Source organism: Podarcis liolepis, assembly GCF_965112155.1.
Source record: "Podarcis liolepis genome assembly, chromosome: 3".
NCBI lineage: Eukaryota > Metazoa > Chordata > Lepidosauria > Squamata > Lacertidae > Podarcis > Podarcis liolepis.
This window is the reverse complement of record NC_139557.1, coordinates 15,212,558-15,231,312: the sequence shown is the minus strand read 5'-3', so window position 1 is coordinate 15,231,312 and position 18,755 is coordinate 15,212,558. Positions and strand designations below refer to the sequence as shown.

General features: G+C 42.7%; 1 protein-coding gene across 5 annotated transcripts in view; it reads left to right on the top strand.

The window, feature by feature from the left end:
* FBXW11 (F-box and WD repeat domain containing 11) overlaps positions 1–18,755 on the top strand; it is a 96,211-nt gene that overhangs the window by 55,195 nt on the left and 22,261 nt on the right. For all 5 annotated transcript variants that reach the window (XM_083493794.1, XM_083493793.1, XM_083493790.1 and 2 more), the window contains 4 exons: positions 3,878–3,940; positions 6,524–6,749; positions 16,372–16,558; positions 17,553–17,643. In XM_083493794.1, the coding sequence (XP_083349920.1) occupies positions 3,890–3,940; positions 6,524–6,749; positions 16,372–16,558; positions 17,553–17,643 (555 nt within the window). In that variant the 5' untranslated portion in view covers positions 3,878–3,889. The remainder of the gene's footprint in view (positions 1–3,877; positions 3,941–6,523; positions 6,750–16,371; positions 16,559–17,552; positions 17,644–18,755) is intronic.

Genomic DNA, 18,755 nt, shown 5'->3' with positions numbered 1-18,755 from the left:
GCTTTATTTTCATGATTGAGCCGCCTCTTGCAGAATAATTTATTTCTTTTTTGACATAGCTATACACGTAAGCTATATTTGGGCAGACGGGTAAATTTTGAGTGGGTGCCCATAAAGCTGGTTTTCCTAAATAGGCCAATATTTCCCGCAGATTTCTGGTGTTGCAAGAACAGAGCCCACAACTGCTGACGAGAGGAAGAAATGTGTTGGGGAATCAACCGTAACACTTTCGCAGAAACTTATCTCCATTTGGGACTTTTGATTTTGGTTTGGCTTTAAGGAACCCTCTTATGGCCAAATTACATAAGATGCCAGTCTTGTTTCATCAAGTATGCTCAACCTAGCTGTTGTTATTTTGAAGAAAAAGCAGCTATAGTGGTACCTGAGGGTTAAGAACTTAATTCGTTCTGGAGGTCCATTCTTAACCTGAAACTGTTCTTACCCTGAAGCACCACTTTAGCTAATGGGGCCTCCTGCTGCTGCCGTGACGCCAGAGCACAATTTTTGTTCTCATCCTGAAGCAAAGTTCTTGACCCAAGGTACTATTTCTGGGTTAGTGGAGTCTGTAACCTGAAGCGTCTGTAACCTGAAGTGTCTGTAACCCAAGGTACCACTGTATAGGGTTCAAATTAGGCCCCTTACCAGTTTGCTGAATCCTCCGTCCTTCCTAACCTGATTCCTTTTTGGCCCGAAAGGTGTTGTTTGCATTAAACAGTACTCTTGGGGAGCAAAAAACAGCCAGGAAGGAGTGATTTTCATTAGAAAACCAACAGGGGACTCCACTCAGGAGCGTGTTCTGGGTTGCAGCCCTGCAGCTGCTTTTTCTCCAGAAAGGTTAAAGCATCTTTTCTGTCCAAGCTGAGAACCTTTATATTCAACTTGAGTGTTTTTTTTCTTTTCAAATCTGAGTGTCCCAGTTTATGACTCATGTTTCATTGTACTGTATATCTGCCAGAAAGTACCAATTTTGATTCAGCTTTTGTTGTTTTGTATTTTCATGGTGGTTTGTTTGTGAGTCACTCGGAGAACATGTGCTGTTGGGCACTGTACAAATGTAGACAATAAATAATACCTACAATAAAAAAATACCTACAGGACCGCCTCTCCTGGTATGCCCCGCGGAGGACCTTAATGTCCACAAGTGACAACATTTTGGAGGTCCCAGGTTGCAAAGTGGTTAGAATGGTCTCAACTAGGCCCAGGGCCTTTTCAGTACTGGCCCTGACTTGGTGGGATGCTCTGTCACAAGAGACTAGGGCCCTTCGGGACTTGACATCTTTCCGCAGGGCCTGCAAGACAGAGCTGTTCCGCCTGGCCTTTAGTTTGGACTCAGTCTGACCCTTATGTTTCCCGCCCCATATGGTCTTGATTTATTGGCTATTTTAAAATGAGGCTGCATTTTAAAATGAATTTTAACCTGTATTTTAAATTGGCTTTTTTGTCCCCCCCCTCTTTCCCCCCCTATTTTTACTGCGATTTTATTGGTGTTAGCCACCCTGAGCCCGGCTCTGGCCGGGGAGAGTGGGGTATAAATTTATTTATTTATTTATGCAGTTATTTATTAATTATTATTATTATTATTATTATTATTATTATTATTATTATTATTATTATTATTATTAGCAGCATGCTTGTTTTAAGCACATGACTAACTTCACATGTAGTTTGACCCTTAGCACCCTGCTATTGCCTCTCCATCATTGGTCTGCTGCTCTGCAATAATGCATTATGAGGTCTCATAGCCAATGGTTGAGATCTTTGGCAAAGTAGTGCCTGGGAAGGAGATCTGGGAGAGAAGAATCTGGCTTTGGGACAGTGTTGTTGTGTAAGGCACAACAGATTCCTGCCCACGCAGCAGGATTTCTACTTCTTCTCCTCTCCCCTACAGCCCCTGCTGCCACATGCCCCCAGAATCAGCTCCAGAGGGTTGGAGGACCCTTGAGAGAAGATATGGGTGGTGGTGCAGATGGCTTCACCGGTGAGGAGTAGAAAGAGAAATCCTGCTTCATGAGTTGGAACTGCAGTTGTTGTTGTTGTCATCCATCTGTCTTGAATTGAATCTAGAGCCAGTGTGGTGTAGTGGTTAAGAGCGGTAGTCTCGTAATCTCAGGAACCGGGTTCGCGTCTCCGCTCCTCCGCATGCAGCTGCTGGGTGACCTTGGGCCAGTCACACTTCTTTGAAGTCTCTCAGCCCCACTCACCTCACAGAGTGTTTGTTGTGGGGGAGGAAGGGAAAGGAGAATGTTAGCCGCTTTGAGACTCCTTAAAGGGGGTGAAAGGCGGGATATCAAATCCAAACTCTTCTCTTCTCTCTTCTTGAATTGAAATGAATTGACCAAGCAGTTGGTCCCTTACCTTTCCCACCCGACCTGGCCACAGTGATCCATGTGACAGTCACCTCTAGGCTTGACTACTGTAATTCACTCTACGTGGGGCTGCCCTTGAAGCTGTCCCAGAAACTCCAGCGGGTACAGAATGCTGCAGCGAGGCTCCTCACGGGGTCCTTGCCATGGGAGCATATTCACCCAGTGCTTTTCAAGCTGCACTGGCTCCCGGTGGAGTACAGGGTCAGATTTAAGGTGCTGCTTTTGACCTTTAAGGCCCTTCACAGCCTAGGACCCTCGTACCCACGGGACCGCCTCTCCCAGTATGCCCCACAGAGAGCCTCAAGGTCCATAAATAGCAACACCCTAGTGGTCCCGGGCCCTAAGGAGGTTAGATTGGCTTCAACTAGAGCCAGGGCCTTTTCAACTCTGGCTCCGGCCTGGTGGAACGCTCTGTCTCCTGAGACCAGGGCCCTGCAGGATCTGATTTCTTTCCGCAGGGCCTGTAAGACAGAGTTGTTCCGCCTGGCCTTTGGCGTGGAGCCAATTTGATTCCCTCCCTCTCTTTCTTTTTTCTTTTCCTTCTCCTCCTGCGATGAGGCTACATTTTAATATTTTAATGTTTCAATATTTTAATGTTGTATTTTAATGTTGTTTTTAAGTTGTAATCATTCAACTTGTTTTTATTATTGCTTGTAAGCTGCCCTGAGCCCGGCCTTGGCTGGGGAGGGCGGGGTATAAATAAAAATTATTATTATTATTATTATTATTATTATTATTATTATTATTATTATTATTGAAAGATAATGGAGTGCACCTCTGGGTGTATAGTGCTGGATGCAACTCACAGTTGCATTTATCTTCTTACTTGAAACATGCATAGGTTGAAGAATCTGATATGTAGGAAGGAAGTAGTACTATATAGACAAAGGCTCAGAGTTCAATAACTTTTTATTATAGGTTCAAAGTTTTTAAAAAGACCTTTGTTTTCATACAAGGAAGTGTGTCGCTTAACATTTTCTTCATTATTCTCGGATGAGAAACTGATGTCTAAAATGGGCTGTTTCCACTAAAAAACCAAATGAGTAGTGATCAAAGAAATTCTATTTCTCTTACTTTCTTACTCTTTACTAAAACACTAAGCCCGCAACTTATGTGGGGGTTCCATTTTGGAGGTTGCGCCTAAAGCCAAAACTGCATATTGTCAAAAGACATTGGGATCTGTGGTGGGCGGGTTTGCCAAAGTCATTTTCCCCGGAACCCCACCTCCTTTCTGGCCCCTTCTGAATTTTTCGCCATGTGCGGATTGCTAAATGCACACAAATTAAACGTGTGTAAGTTGCAGACTTACTTTATATATCAGTACATGGCGAATCTACATAGCTGGGTATCAGCATGTAGAAACACAACTATTGCATGTATCTTATAACTATGAGTAGGATTGTATAGTGTTCTGAATTTGCTTTCTGAAATTGGTGTAAAATTTTTATAATAATGCAGAAGAAAATTCAGTTTATATGCCTATTTAGTTTATATGTGTATTCTTTTCCTAGAACACATCAGTAATGGAGGATCAGAATGAAGATGAGTCTCCAAAGAAAAACACACTGTGGCAGGTAGGCCTTTCTGCTTTTTAAAAAAATGCAGCAAATTGATGTCATCGTGCTGTTCTTTTTCTTTTATTATTGTTTTGGGATTGTTACCTTTGGCATTTCCCCAGCCATAGTGTCTTCAGATGCTATTGGTATGTTCTTAAGTTTGGCATATGCAAGAGCTACCAGACAAAATTCAGGCCTCATGAGATCTACAGGTATAAGGCAGTATACAAATATTATTATTATAAGTTATGGCTTGGATATACCGTATTTTTATGTCTATAAGACGCCCCCATGTATAAGACACCCACAATTTTTGGGGACTCCGATTTAAGAAAATGGGGGAGGGAGATGGCCCCCATGTATAAAACGCCCCCCAAAATTGGACATTCCAGCCTCAACACCCCCCCTTGCTGCACCTTCTGACAAGACCCTTTTGAGTTCAACAACGACGACCTAGTCTTATATACAGAAAAATATGGTAATTCAACTTTTGGGTTTCTTGGTGGTCTACAACAGGGTGGCAGTTACATAAATGCAGATGGATAATATAATTACTTTTAAGTTTCATCTTCACTTTGGGAGGGTTTGCTCCTGGAACTTTTAATAATCACAGCATCACTGCTCTGTTGGCCAAAATCCTTATTTTCTTTGCTTTGGGCTCCCTGATCTCAAATGGCACTTTACTCAGCTACAAATGCAACCGTTTTGGAAATGGGGTTCATTCAACATGCCACTGTCACTTGGCATTTATGAGCTTGAAGGGGTGTAGTGGTTGTGTGACGCTAGCTGTTCTGGCTATAAGATGGAAAGCGGAACAGCACAGAACCTGCGGAGCTATAGCAACTACACTTTTAACACACCACCCTACAGCCATTAAGGCTCAAAGGCCTTGGGTTGTATGCAACACCACACAAGCACTGTTCCCCTTGTGCAGCAGAGCTTTCCCTTCCTCTCCCTGCATGCAGATATTGGAGTGTGCTCAGGGGGTGCCAGAGGAGAAAGAAGTTCTGTTGTGCAGAACTGGAATGGTTGTGTTGGATACAACTCAGAGCTGCAAGCTGATGGATTGTATTTTCGTGGCCAAGAAATGTACCGTATTTTTTGCTCTATAAGACTCACTTTTTCCCTCCTAAAAGGGGGAAATGTGTGTGCGTCTTATGGAGCGAATGCAGGCTGCGCAGCTATCCCAGAAGCCAGAAGAGCAAGAGGGGTTGCTGCTTTCCTTCACAGCGATCCCTCTTGCTGTTCTGGCTTCTGAGATTCAGAATATTTCTTTTCTTGTTTTCCTCCTCCAAAAACTAGGTGTGTCTTATGGTCTGGTGCGTCTTATAGAGCGAAAAATACGGTAGTGTATTGCTGTGTGGTTATGTAAAAGTGGCAGGCTCAGTTTGCCACTTGGTTATCCACACATGCCCTGCATGTATATCAGGAATTGCTACTCATTCTAGGCAAATATAAATTACAAGGATGTTATGTGTTTCTCCTAATATTTGTTCTACTTTTTTAACAAGCCTTGAATAAGGGGTCAAGGAACAGTTGTAAGGTTCACATTTATAAGTTTCAGGAGGCTTTTTCTGAGTTCTAAGGTGGACTGTCACTGTTCTTGCTTGATGTCTGAGGCCCCTGTGGGCTATCGCCAAAGTTTCAACAGTCAATGGGCTTTGTCTAGTGCCTTTCTGCATGGTACTGTGAATTAATCTTTTTCTCTGTGGATCGTGAATTTCGGATTCCTTGTTCACAAGTTCTTGTCATCTGTTTTGCCTTTTGCAGTCACTAGGTGGTGCTGTGAGTGCAATGATTGAGATTCTCATCAGAGATTAGGAAATTAGCTGACATGCTTGCTTTTAGTAGCCTAAGATTAATAACTGTGGAAATTACCCTAACTGCTCTCTCGTCTTTTGCTGAATCTTATTTTATTTTGTGGACAACTTGTAGAGATTAGAACATTTTTCACAGAATACAGTCTAGTTAGAATAGGTGCCTGGCTTGATGCAGTTTCCAGATGCACTCAGATATTTGATTTGGTAGCTGACCCAATTTGTTCAGGTTGGCTTTACGTGAAACCACACTCGTTATGTCAGACTGCAGCTCTTGCAACAGTTTCAGTTTATGAAATTGGATCAAGCTGTTGTGAAAACTCTTGTGCCTTGTTCATGCTGTACATCTTAAAGGCAGCAAGCTTATCTGTATCCAGCCACTTAACTAACTAGTTTGTCTTTATCACTGTGTATACGTACGTCAATCAAAAGTATTGTTTGTTTAAGAAACTGATCATAAACAACTGCTGGAATAATGTGCACAACTTATTCCTTTATGGGGCAGGGGGGAGATCAACGGACAGCAATTCAGATGCTGAAATCCATAATAGTACCCACATAGAAACGAAATGTCAAAAGAATGTACCAAATGTGTGCTGACTAATGTTTGATGGGAAAATTCTGGTCCAGAGTGCAAAAAAAGGTGTTCCAATAGCTATTTTGTGATTGGTTGGTTGGTTGGTTGGTTGGTTGTTGTTGTTAATTTTAGTCATATCTAACCTTTTTCCCCGAACGTAGAATTTGAAATGCTGATATGGTTTAATTTTGTGTTCTTAAAAAACAGATAAGCAATGGAACTTCATCTGTGATAGTCTCAAGGAAACGACCATCTGAAGGAAACTACGAAAAGGAAAAAGACTTGTGTATTAAATATTTTGACCAGTGGTCTGAATCGGATCAGGTTGAATTTGTGGAACACCTTATTTCACGAATGTGTCATTATCAGCATGGACATATTAATTCTTACCTAAAGCCTATGTTGCAAAGGGATTTCATCACTGCTTTACCAGGTAAGCTGCATCACATTTAAAAAGAAGGAATGTACAAAATGGATGTGTGCTATGATCTAATATCATTTCTTGTTAATGGAGTCAGTACGGTGCATATTTAAAAAAACAGTTAGCTATGTCTGAATAATTGCAGTGGCCACTGGATGCCAGTATTGTTCCATCGAAACATAGAATATGCCTTGTTTGTCTTTAAATGGGATTTTATCTGAAGTGCGAATTGTATTTTAAACTTCTCAAACTTACATGCAAGACTTGTGCTGCATTTTTCAATGCTGTGTTTCCTAGCTACTGTTAGAAACTGTCTCAGAGGTAAAACAAGGTCCATACTTTTTCAACTAACCTAGTTATTTTGGTTTTCATGTACCAGGTGCGTTGTATTAAAACTAGCCTAGTAGCTTTTCTTTCTAAAAGTTTTGTTTCAAAACTGGATGGGTAGTTAAAGAAACAGCTTCATACACTTGTTCATTATGAGACTCAGTATTATTGTGCTAGATGTAACACTTCATTGATCCTAGACAGATAAGCCCACTGAAGTTGTTGTGACTTCCTTTGACAGCCCTCAGGACTTGGATTGTAATTTGTTTTAGACTTATTTATGCTGAAATGGGTCTTCATTTTCCCCAACCTATTGATTAGATATATTCACTGTTTTGTGCCTAGTATAATCTTGATATGGATGTCTTTGAATATTATAAAACCCTAGATATAAAAGGAAGAAGGAACGGACAGCTGGAGTGATGCTTGGCTTCCTTTTGTAAACCTGAAGACTTTTATGACCATTGTGCAATGAGTGCATTAAATTAACTTTCCTGCAGTTCTGGTATCTGAGCATACTGCCTGTTTCTATCCTTCTCAGGGAGCTCAGAGCAGTGTAGGCAATCCTCTCATCCCAAACACGGGCCAGAGGCACTCCTAAATGACATATGAGTAACGATTCCTGTGAGTTTTGCCCACACATCCCAGCTAGTTGGAAACTGTAATACAAAACAGGCATGAGAAACTGGCTGTGTATCTCATGGCCTTGACTCATGAGGAAGGACCCCGTAACCTTGCGGGATGCTGTAGGACAGAGAGCTTTTTATGGTATGGGGAGAAGAGTGGGATTTGGGGAGGTGTTACTGTTGCACCAAAAGCTTGAGGATCTGCCTCTGAACCTGTGATGGATCGCAAAACACTCTTAGGGCAGGCATGTCCAAAGTCCATTTCGGGGGTCTAATCCAGCCCACTGGTCGGTTTAATCAGGCCCCAGTGGCAGTTTATTTCCTGGGGTAAAATCCTAAAAAAATCTCAACAACTTCAATCCTCAAAAAAGGTCAACAACTGTGGTCGGCCCTTTAGTCAGCCCTCACGGCCCTTCACTTCATCAAATCTGGCCCTCTTTGAAAAAAGTTTGGCACCACTGCTCTATGGCATGGAATAAGTGAAAGGGATAAGTGCTGCACGGGCTGCTGTCTGAGAGTGGCAGGTTGATGCAGCAAGCAAGCAAGTTCTGAATCTAAAAACAAGCAGAAGGTCAAAGCTGTATAAATTGGTAAGCGGTTAGACTCATCAGTATTAGGCTCACCAGACAGGCAATTTTTTTTCTTTTTAAAGGTAGCCTTATAGTTGGCAACGGGCTGGCATAGTTTAGTTGAGTCTGCAGAAACTCCCTGTGTGACCTTGAGGCTTTGCTTTGTTCACCTGAAACCTCTGCATGCCTTTCTCAAAATTGTAGGGGCTATTATTTACCTACAGAGATGTTGTAAAGTGAAAGAGCGAATATATAAAAAAAGTTTCCTTATACAATGGTGTGTGTCCTCTAGAAGCATCCTGAGAGATCTATTTCTAGTATATCTTTCTAAAGCATTTAGTCAAGCACAGGTCTGTAGGAATGATAATGGACTTACCTGAAGAAATTAATTTTTGGACCTTTCCTTCTTCTCTCTGCTCTACATAAGGGTACCTGCTGTTAGCATCCTTTGTCACTTTTCCTCACTCCTGATTCCATAGTTTTTTCCATGTTCTTTCCATAGCCTGGATCTAGCTCGCACCCTAAGCCAGGGCGGTCCAACAAGCAGCCCAGTGGACACACACGGCCCTCAAGGCCTTTTCTAGCTGCCCACGGCAACATTTGACACCCTCCCTCCCTCCCTCCCTCCCTCCTTCCCTCCCTCCACAGCCTTCATGCTGCCTTCCCAAAGCCAGGCAAGCGAGACCCTGGGCTTTGAGAAGGAGGCATGAGGGCTCTGACAGGGTCCTGTAGCCCCCCAATCTCCTCCCCAAAGTCTAGTTGGCACTTTCCCAACTTTGGAAGAAGGTAAAAAAGGTAAAGGTAAAGGACCCCTGACAGTTAAGTCCAGTAGCAGACAGCTCTGGGATTGTGGCGCTCATCTCACTTTACAGGCCTAGGGAGCCAGCGTTTGTCCGCAGTTTTTCCAGGTCATGTGGCCAGCATGACTAAGCCGCTTCTGGCACAATGGAACACCAAAACCAGAACAGCGCATGGAAAAGCCATTTACCTTCCTGCCGGAGCAGAGCATATTTATCTACTTGCACTTTTTTTTGGCATGCTTTCAAACTGCTAGGTTGGCAGGAGCTGGGACTGAGCAACGGGAGCTCACCCCTCACGGGGATTTGAACTGCCGACCTTCTGATCGGCAAGCCCAAGAGGCTCAGTGGTTTAGACCACAGCGCCACCCACATCCCATGGGAAGAAGGTGGGAGGGGCTTTTTGCAGGCCAATACTTCCGTGGGCTTATCTACAAGGCAGGCCTATGCCTGTTTCCTGACTGCATGGGCTTTGCATATATGGACCATGCCAGTTTAGTAATTCTGAAACCTTAAGCCTTTTTAAAGCCAACTGTGATATTTGTTCTCCTTCCCCGCTATTTTCCACAGTCTTTTGTATGGAAATTTTAGACCAGTCATAACAAAAGGCACAGAATTGCAGGAACACCATTGATCTCTGGCGATATTTTACCATCTGACATGTGCCAGCTTTGATTAAATATTAAATGTCTTGATTTCACATTGCAGTATCTAGAATCTTCAGTCATGTGCTTTAGAAAATTTCCATTGCCCATTTGGGGGAGGGAAGATACTAGAATTTTGGATCTTCTAACACCTGCCCATTGGCCTTTCAATATACTTTCTGCAAAGATTTTGTTTGGTTCATCTTCACTGAGCAATGAAATGCCTGTCATTTGGGCTGCATGAAACCTTGGTATGTGATACAAATTGTGCTTTCTGTATGAAGAGCAGTTTCCATTTCCTGTGACATGTTTGGTTAGTTTACAGTTGTATGGATGGTGCTGTAATACTAGCACTGTGAGCAAGCACCAAGTGGCATTGAAAGATTTGTGTTCTGGGGCAATCTTAAAATCTTACAAATCAAGAGGGAGAAAAGATGTTTGCATAATCTTGATTATGGCACACACATGGCCTTGGCTGATTATCCTGTCAGCTGTTCTGAATTAATCCCATAATTGGCTAATGCCACATTAAAATAAAATGTTCTGAAAAAGATAGTCTCGTATAAACTTAAATAATGCTCAAGTTGCTCTCGCTTGCTACCATCCATTCTGGATTTTGCACCTGTCCGCATGCAGACAAGATGGAAAATAGTTGTGGTCTCTGGCTTCCTTTGAGTGGAAAAAGTGATAATTATGATATGAACTTTCAAAAAATGGTGGTAGAACGTTTAGTTTGCATAGTCTGTTCTTGTCAAGTTAGTTTGTGGTTAGCAATGAAGGCGTATGCTTTAAACGAGGCAAGATGTATTGTCATGCTGTGAATAAGATGTTGAAATAGAGCCTGGAATTGACCCTGCAGGTGTTGTGTTTAGATAGCCTCAATTTTTCTTACTGCTGGGTTATATTTTCTTGAAAGTTTTACTGCAGTGTACTTTTTCATAGAACATCAGACAGAAACAATGTCTTGTGGAGAAGGAGTGCTGCAGCCTGAATAACTGTACCTTTTGCATTTTTAGCTGTTCTCCTCTGCTTAGTTTTATCTATGAAAAGGCACTTTGCAACAGTTAAGTCTTTCTTAGCAACTAGCAGGCTTGAATTGGAAAGACCATTTTGTTCATTGAGTTAGCTCTTTGCCCTGGAGTCCCTGAGAGAGCATTAGGTGACCCAAGGTGACCCAATTGTACACCAGGGTGTAAATTAATGGTTTGAGATATCTGCCACTAGGCAGTTCTTTCCTTTACCATAGTAGATGATTGTGTTGAACTCCAGATTCCCATTGGCCATAGCCAGCATTCCCAGTGGGTAGGAGTAGTGAAAGTTGAAGTCCCAACAACAGCTGGATGGCTATAAGTTACCCACCCTCGCTTTATAACCAGAACAGTGTTGGAATTCACCAGGCACATTTTGCACCTGGCTATCACACGGGTGGCGCTGTGGGTTAAACCACAGAGCCTAGGACTTGCTGATCAGAAGGTCGGCGATTCGAATCCCCGCGACAGGGTGAGCTCCTGTTGCTCAGTCCCAGCTCCTGCCAACCTAGCAGTTCGAAAGCACGTCAAAGTGCAAGTAGACAAATAGGTACCACTCCAGCGGGAAGGTAAACGGCGTTTCCGTGCGTGCTCTGGTTCGCCAGAAGCAGCTTAGTCATGCTGGCCACATGACCCGGAAGCTGTACGCCAGCTCCCTCGGCCAATAAAGCGAGATGAGCGCCGCAACCCCAGAGTCGGCCACGACTGGACCTAATGGTCAGGGGTCCCTTTACCTTTATCAACCACTTGTCATCAAGTGAAGATGTCCTCATGGCACCTGACGTCTCCACCATCTGGAGATGCATGCCTGTGGATCCTTGGAGCTTGACTGTTTTCATACACTAGCAGCACACTTTGTAGAATTCTGTCTGTCACATTTTATCTGCACGATCAGAATGAATTTGAGGAACCAAAAAGTCGTAGTGAAAAATATGACTCTAGAGCTCTCTGGCCCCAAAATGGCAACTAGACCTTCTGTTTTGATGACTGTAACCCTGGTTTAAGAAGCTATTTGGCACCTAGTTTATATATCTGAGTTTCTAACACTGAACAAGAAGCATAAAAAAAATCCTTATTTTTAAGGAGCAAAACTGACCTGGGGCTATATATAACCTGCATAGTTAACTTTGATGGCTTTCCAGTTATCCTGTTTAGCTTTTATCTGTTTTTATATTGAGTAACTTTCAAACAGTGATGGTCTTTTGTGGCCTTAGGAAAGAATATAAGGTAAATCAAAAATTCTAATACAGTGGTACCTTGGGTTACATACGCTTCAGGTTACAGACTCCGCTAACCCAGAAATAGTACCTCGGGTTAAGAACTTTGCTTCAGGATGAGAACAGAAATCGTCCTCCGGCAGCAGCGGGAGGCCCCGTTAACTAAAGTGTTGCTTCAGGTTAAGAACAGTTTCAGGTTAAGAACGGACCTCTGGAACGCATTAAGTACTTAACCCAAGGTACCACTGTAAACTAAAGTAAGTTATATTTAAGGGGTGAAACCAGTAATTTTAGGTATGGAATACTGTTTTCTGTTCCTATATGTAATACTAAGTATAATATATTAAATATTATCATAAGCCAGTCATGTCACTAGCAGTGTGTCTTCTTTTTTTAGTAGTACAGCAAACCAGGCACACACATGTCTGTGAACACTAATTTCAGTAAAAATGCATCCTTTAGTTCTGTTCCACATGGGATAAATCACCACACTATATCAGTCATCAGGATTTATTTGTTCTGATTGGTTCTTTCCCACATGGGATCGTTCATTAAATTTTGTTTTAAAAACGATTCAGTTAAGATAAAACATGGAGAAGAAGGCAGGAAAGGATATACAGTGGTACCTCGGGTTAAGTACTTAATTCGTTCCGGAGGTCTGTACTTAACCTGAAACTGTTCTTAACCTGAAGCACCACTTTAGCTAATGCGGCCTCCTGCTGCTGCCGCGCCACCGGAGCACGATTTCTGTTCTTATCCTGAAGCAAAGTTCTTAACCTGAAGCACTACTTCTAGGTTAGCGGAGTGTGTAACCTGAAGCGTCTGTAACCTGAAGCATATGTAACCCGAGGTACCACTGTAACTAAAATCTGATCAACAATACTTTATGTGGAGATTTTATAACCGGCTCTTCAATTTCCAAAAGTTCCCAGAGCAGGAGCATCCGAAAAATATCTGTGCAATATTGTGCAATCCAAACCAAACTGACATAATTAAAATCAATACAAAATTGAAATCAATAAAAAATGAGTGTAGCCAGATATAATGGATAACTTGCAGGTATGCTAACAAGGACCTTGCTCAAGTGTGTGTCAGATGAAAGAGAATTTCACCAGCGTGAGACCAATAGTCTGACTGCTGAATTCTTGACCAATTGAAGTTTCCGAACTGTCTTCAGGAGCGGTCTTCAAGTAGTTTGGTCTCCCCTCCAAAGAAGCTACTGTGTTCTGGAGGCCAGGCCACATGTTCCACCATCTCTGACTATTGTCCATGCTGGCTTCGTATGATGGTAGCTGAAGTCCAACAATATCTGCAGAACCCAAGGTTGGGGAAAGCTGCCTTGAGCTGTCACTCAACTTCTGAATACATCTGCATGGCTACACTACAGTGGATGAAACATAAACTGAGTATTCTAGCATTTTAATTAATGTTTATTATCTCGTCCCTCAAGTCTGCTAGAGTCGGGAAATTAGCTCACTACTACTTTGATCTGTGGGATCCTTTTGATACAACTGTTCATGCAGGCTATAACATCTGTTGCAGTTTTACCTTCCTGTACGCAGAGAATCAACTGGTGATAAGGAATGCTACTTAGTGTTTTTCTGTGAGGATTCTGGCACGTCTGCCGCTTACTGGCCAGAATAGGTAGACCCCCATAGATTATAACGGCTGGCCAATATCTATAGGAGGATGGATTGGTCTACCTTGAACTGTAGAAACCGAAGTGTTTAGATTTTTAATTTGGGCTCTGATTACTCATAAACTGCAATCTCAGCCTATATAAGCAACCAAAGTGTCCAAAGGTTGAATGTTGCTATTGGAAAGTGAGCTGCTGCTAGCTTCCATTATAAAGTCTTAGTTTCATCCATTAACTTTGGATTATAGAATTGTTTTGACCTACTCCAGGCCAATTTTGCTTTACCACAAGAGAGAGGATGCTTGTGAAGTCTGAAGGAAATTAAACTGTTTTTGAAATGCACAAGCTGTTAACATTTTTAAAAATTTTCTGTCATCTCTCAAAAGCTCATTGCCACTTCCGTCTTCCCATCTAATAAAGTCACCACGGTTAGATGCCGCTGGCGCACTTCAGTATGAATAGCTTTTGTGGTTGGTACTTTTGTTTTTGTCTTCCATCTGTGTTGAGGAGGAAGCTTTGCCCTTTGATTTCAGCTGCCCCTGAACTATATAATGCACAAGAGCACAATAGTTTCCTCATCAGATGCCAGAACAGTATTGACACAGGGTTGTGGGTACTCTGTGCATCAAGGAAAATTGACTGGCCAGGTATTGAACAGACATGGCTCATGCCATCCTCGCTTTATTCTGACACTTCAAAGCATGGAAAGGGTTATAGTTCTGAAGCCTCTTCATTGACCACTGCAAATCATACTTAGCTTCTTTTTCTGGCTTCCAACGGGGCATTAGCCACACTTTACCAAGCTTGTCTTTGCAGCCGTAACGGCTTGAAACTTCTTGAAAACATCAAAGCCGGGATTCTCAGGCTACTGAAATCTTCAGCCAATGCCAAATTATGTGGTGGTTTTCCTTTGCTGGCGTAGAAAGTGCATATTATTGGTTGCTAGGCTTGTACATGTTGAAACTTTAGAGCAGCGTGTCTAGTTCAGGATGGTAGCACCAGCTACTGAGCTGTTACTGCAGGGATGGCGTCCCCTGTTCCCGAAATCAGTTTCCAGCCAAGCAGTGCAAAGACAGAAGAAAATGCGCCAAGAACCAATACTTCAAAGAGCTCCGAATCTCTTTCAAGAGACCAGGAGAATACTTTCCCATTATATCCACCTCCACACTTTCTCAATGTTACCCTAAAAATGTGTCAGGAATGAAAGACCATGACTGTCAATCTCCTGCCTTCCCTAGTACTATGTTAATTGGTTAATAAAATATCAATAACAGTTGAATCCTTTTGGACAATTGTCTCCTAATTCCAGTGGAGAAGACCATGACATTTTCCTGACCCAAAGAATTCATCCCAGGACTTCTTGCTGGAACAGTGCTTGGGGGCTCCCCACCCCACAAAATAGTTATCTGTAGGATATGGGAGAACCTCGGGGCTCCCCGCCCCCCAAAAGAGGCTTGGGTCTCTGTTCTACAATTTGGGTGGCTTTTCAATTTGTTGGCCAACCAGCATTTCAGTGTTCTAACTAGTAAAATACTATGTTTTTTAGATAACCAGTAATGGAGTTTGAAAAGCCAAGAAAATAATAAGCTTGCCAAGTTCTATCCATAACTTACTAGGTTCCTGGGAAGAGGGTTGTTAAGAATCAAAACACAGGCAGTCCACGTGGTGGTTAATTCAACCATGCTGACTCTTCCAGGCAAATATATTAATGTGTTAGACTGAAGGTTTGACACGTAAGAAAAGACCAACAAGTATGTAATGTATGTGGATGTTATGTGTGTGGATGTGCAGTTATTTTACTTTAGACAAATGCTCTGGAGAGAAAATGGCTTGAGACTTCTAGCTGAATGTAGATGCTAGTCTGATCCAGCCTCTGCTTGTAGGCATGCCTTTGATAAAATGGTTTTTTAGAAGCCTGTTAGAAACCAATGTTACCATAAAGAACGAAGGCCAGGATCCAGAGCAGTATGGAGCTTTGAACTGGAATGGCAGGCTCCTAGCCATATGGCGTGCCACTTTCAAAACAATTTCTGGGGGTGATGGGATCTGTTCTTAGGAAAAAAATGTAAAAACTTCACTGGGAGCAAGTAAACCTTTGGGCATGCTTAAAGTAGCTCTTTGGATCCCAGTCCAGGGATAACATCATTTGGATCCATAGGCACTTTGTCACATAAGCCCAAGAGCTCCTCAAAGTTTATCACAGTTCTGTGCAATTTGCTATGTAGTCAGTGTTACATTGCATTTATCCAAAACTGTGCAGTAATAAATTGGATGTAAAGGTAAAGTGACCCCTGACCATTAGGTCCAGTTGTGGCCGACTCTGGGGTTGTGGCGCTCATCTTGCTTTATTGGCTGAGGGAGCCGGCGTACAGCTTCCAGGTCATGTGGCCAGCATGACTAAGCCGCTTCTGGCGAACCAGAGCAGCGCACGGAAACACCGCTTACATTTCCGCCAGAGTGGTACCTATTTATCTACTTGCACTTTGACATGCTTTGGAACTGCTAGGTTGGCAGGAGCAGGGACCGAGCAACAGGAGCTCACCCCGTCACGGGGATTCAAACCGCCGACTTTTGATCGGCAAGTCCTAGGCTCTGTGGTTTAACCCACAGCGCCACCTGTGTCCCATAAATTGGATATAAATATGTGGGGAAAAAAGGCTAAATCTGTTTTGTGTGACTTTCCCCCTGAGGCAGTACAGCCTCATAGCATGCACAGTACATTTGCAGGCAAGAGAGTCATTGGCTACGAAAAGACTGACAGTGCTTTCTTTTTCTTTTCTCTCTTGCTAGAGCAAGGCTTAGATCACATAGCAGAAAATATCCTCTCCTACCTTGATGCCAGGTCACTCTGTGCAGCAGAGCTGGTGTGCAAGGAATGGCAGCGAGTTATTTCAGAAGGAATGCTATGGAAGAAGCTTATTGAAAGAATGGTACGAACCGATCCGCTTTGGAAGGGGCTATCGGAAAGAAGGGGCTGGTAAGTATCTGTGCAAAATTTGCTCCTTTGCTTTAGAACAGAAACAATTCCACTGGGCACATCTGGTCAACTTAAACTCTTAGTAGAAGGATTACATGACAGTGAATGACTTCAAAAATTGGCACTTGTGTGTTCTTACTCCCCCTTTTTTGGTCTTTAGCCTTCTTGCTCCTTGACTACCTTTGTGCTGTAAATAGCCATTATGCCAGCCACCTTAAGTGTGCATTTCTATGAGGTGGTAGAATATATTAAACTCCATATGAGCAATGTAACTTGTACGCAGCAGAAATGCTGGGAGTGGTCTCCCAGAATTACACCCATACCCGGGCATGCTCCCCTGCGCCATCAAGATACAGGAGGAGCCATGCAAGCCATAGATGATCTCGGCCCCACTATTCCTTGGGTGGAATTTAACATTGTACTATTGCAAACATTCTGTCTGCACAAGCATATTAGCTTGCCAGGCAGAACGATCCTCCCCCCTTACCTTCCCCCACCCGCTTTTCTGGATGCTCTCCTGACACAAATCCTGAGCCAATTTCAGGGGACACACACGAGGGGGTGGGAAGGCCTGTTGTGCAAGTGGAAGCCTTCACACAGGTCTTCAGCTGGCAGGGTTTGTTGGGTGACTCCTGCCCTTTGGTCTTGCTCAGGAAGTTGAGGTGGGTCCGGCTGCTCTGCTACTATAGTTAAAGCAAAAACAGGAGGTATGCAAGAGCTGTGCAGGCCCATCCTTAGCCATGTCACTGCAGTTGTACGTACTCACCCCCAACTCAGGTGATGAGCAGGGTTGTGGGTTGGTGGGGCATAAGAAAAGATGGGCAAATATAACTGGACATCCTCTGCTCGTGGTTTGTTCTTGCCATGGCAACAGTTGGCTTGTCAAGTAGGCGTCTAAGGACTAGAGCTGCTCTTGCCTTTTACCTTAGTGCATTTTGCAAGGCTTGTTGTTTCTAAACGCGAAATTTCACCTCTCTCTTTTTTATTATTATAGGGATCAGTACCTGTTTAAAAACAGACCCACAGATGGCCCTCCTAATTCATTTTACAGGTCACTGTACCCAAAGATAATACAAGATATAGAGGTATGTTTTCGAAAACCTTGTTTTAAACTGTACTGAGTTTGAAGCCTGCGTTTTCATGAAACTTCATTCTTTTGCCATGCTTTTTAGAAATGTGTTTCAGTGTTATGAGGATCTTCGGTAGACGTATTTAAAAAAAAGAATTATGAGAACGAGCAGCCGTGGATTTAAAGAATTGTGGATTTAAGAAGTGTTACCGTAAAGTAAGGAATTGAGAAATGTGAAAGTATCAAAGCAGAGCAAGTAAGTTGATGTGATAAACTCACAATAACTTACTGAGTTGCAGGGGAAGAAGCTAATGTATTCTGATCCAGGTTTTCTGCGCACATGGAGCTGGTCTGCAGATGGTGGCCACTCCATTTATTACAGCAGAGGCAAAAGATCCATGTGTGCGTTCTTTTGTTCTCTCTGAGTTTGGCGTATATGTCAGCATTTCTGTGCCCAGAGGATCAGGACTCTTGGCCTTACCGAAAGCTGAACAGAGCAAAGCTTCCAAAATTTGCAAATCTCTTTACTCAGTTACAATTACTCAAATAGAGCACAGGAGAATTTAGCTTAGCCACTAATCCTGCCCTGTCACTAGAATAGGGCCAAGTAACTATTTCTGCTTTAAAAAAATAAAAAATATTAGTAACATAACTTTAGATCATCAAATTTCTCCTTAGGGGTTTCTTTCTAATAGCATATCGCAAGCCTGATGATAATTGGAGTACATAGGTCTCAAAGCTTTATTATCATGAGAATTTCTATTCTATCTAACCTTTGTGCTTTGTTCTTTTCTGGTGGTGAAAGCAAGGGAGAGGGCAGTGGTTCAGAAACTGGGAGAGGAGGTTTATTCTTTTTCGCCCATTCCAAATGGGTGCTTAAATTGCAGGGGCGGGAGGGAAAAAAATGATTGGCAACCTCTGCTCTTTGTTACTTACCCAGCTATAATAAATAAATAAATTTATATAGTATAAGTGAACATTACATTACAACTTGCAAATTAAATTAATTAAAGACAAGGTTCTGATAATGATTGACTGGATAATGCAGCCTGTAACGTTTCAGCATGTTGTGCTCCCAGATTTCAGTAGAAAGAACATTTCTGTACCCTGCCAACACACAGAATAGTC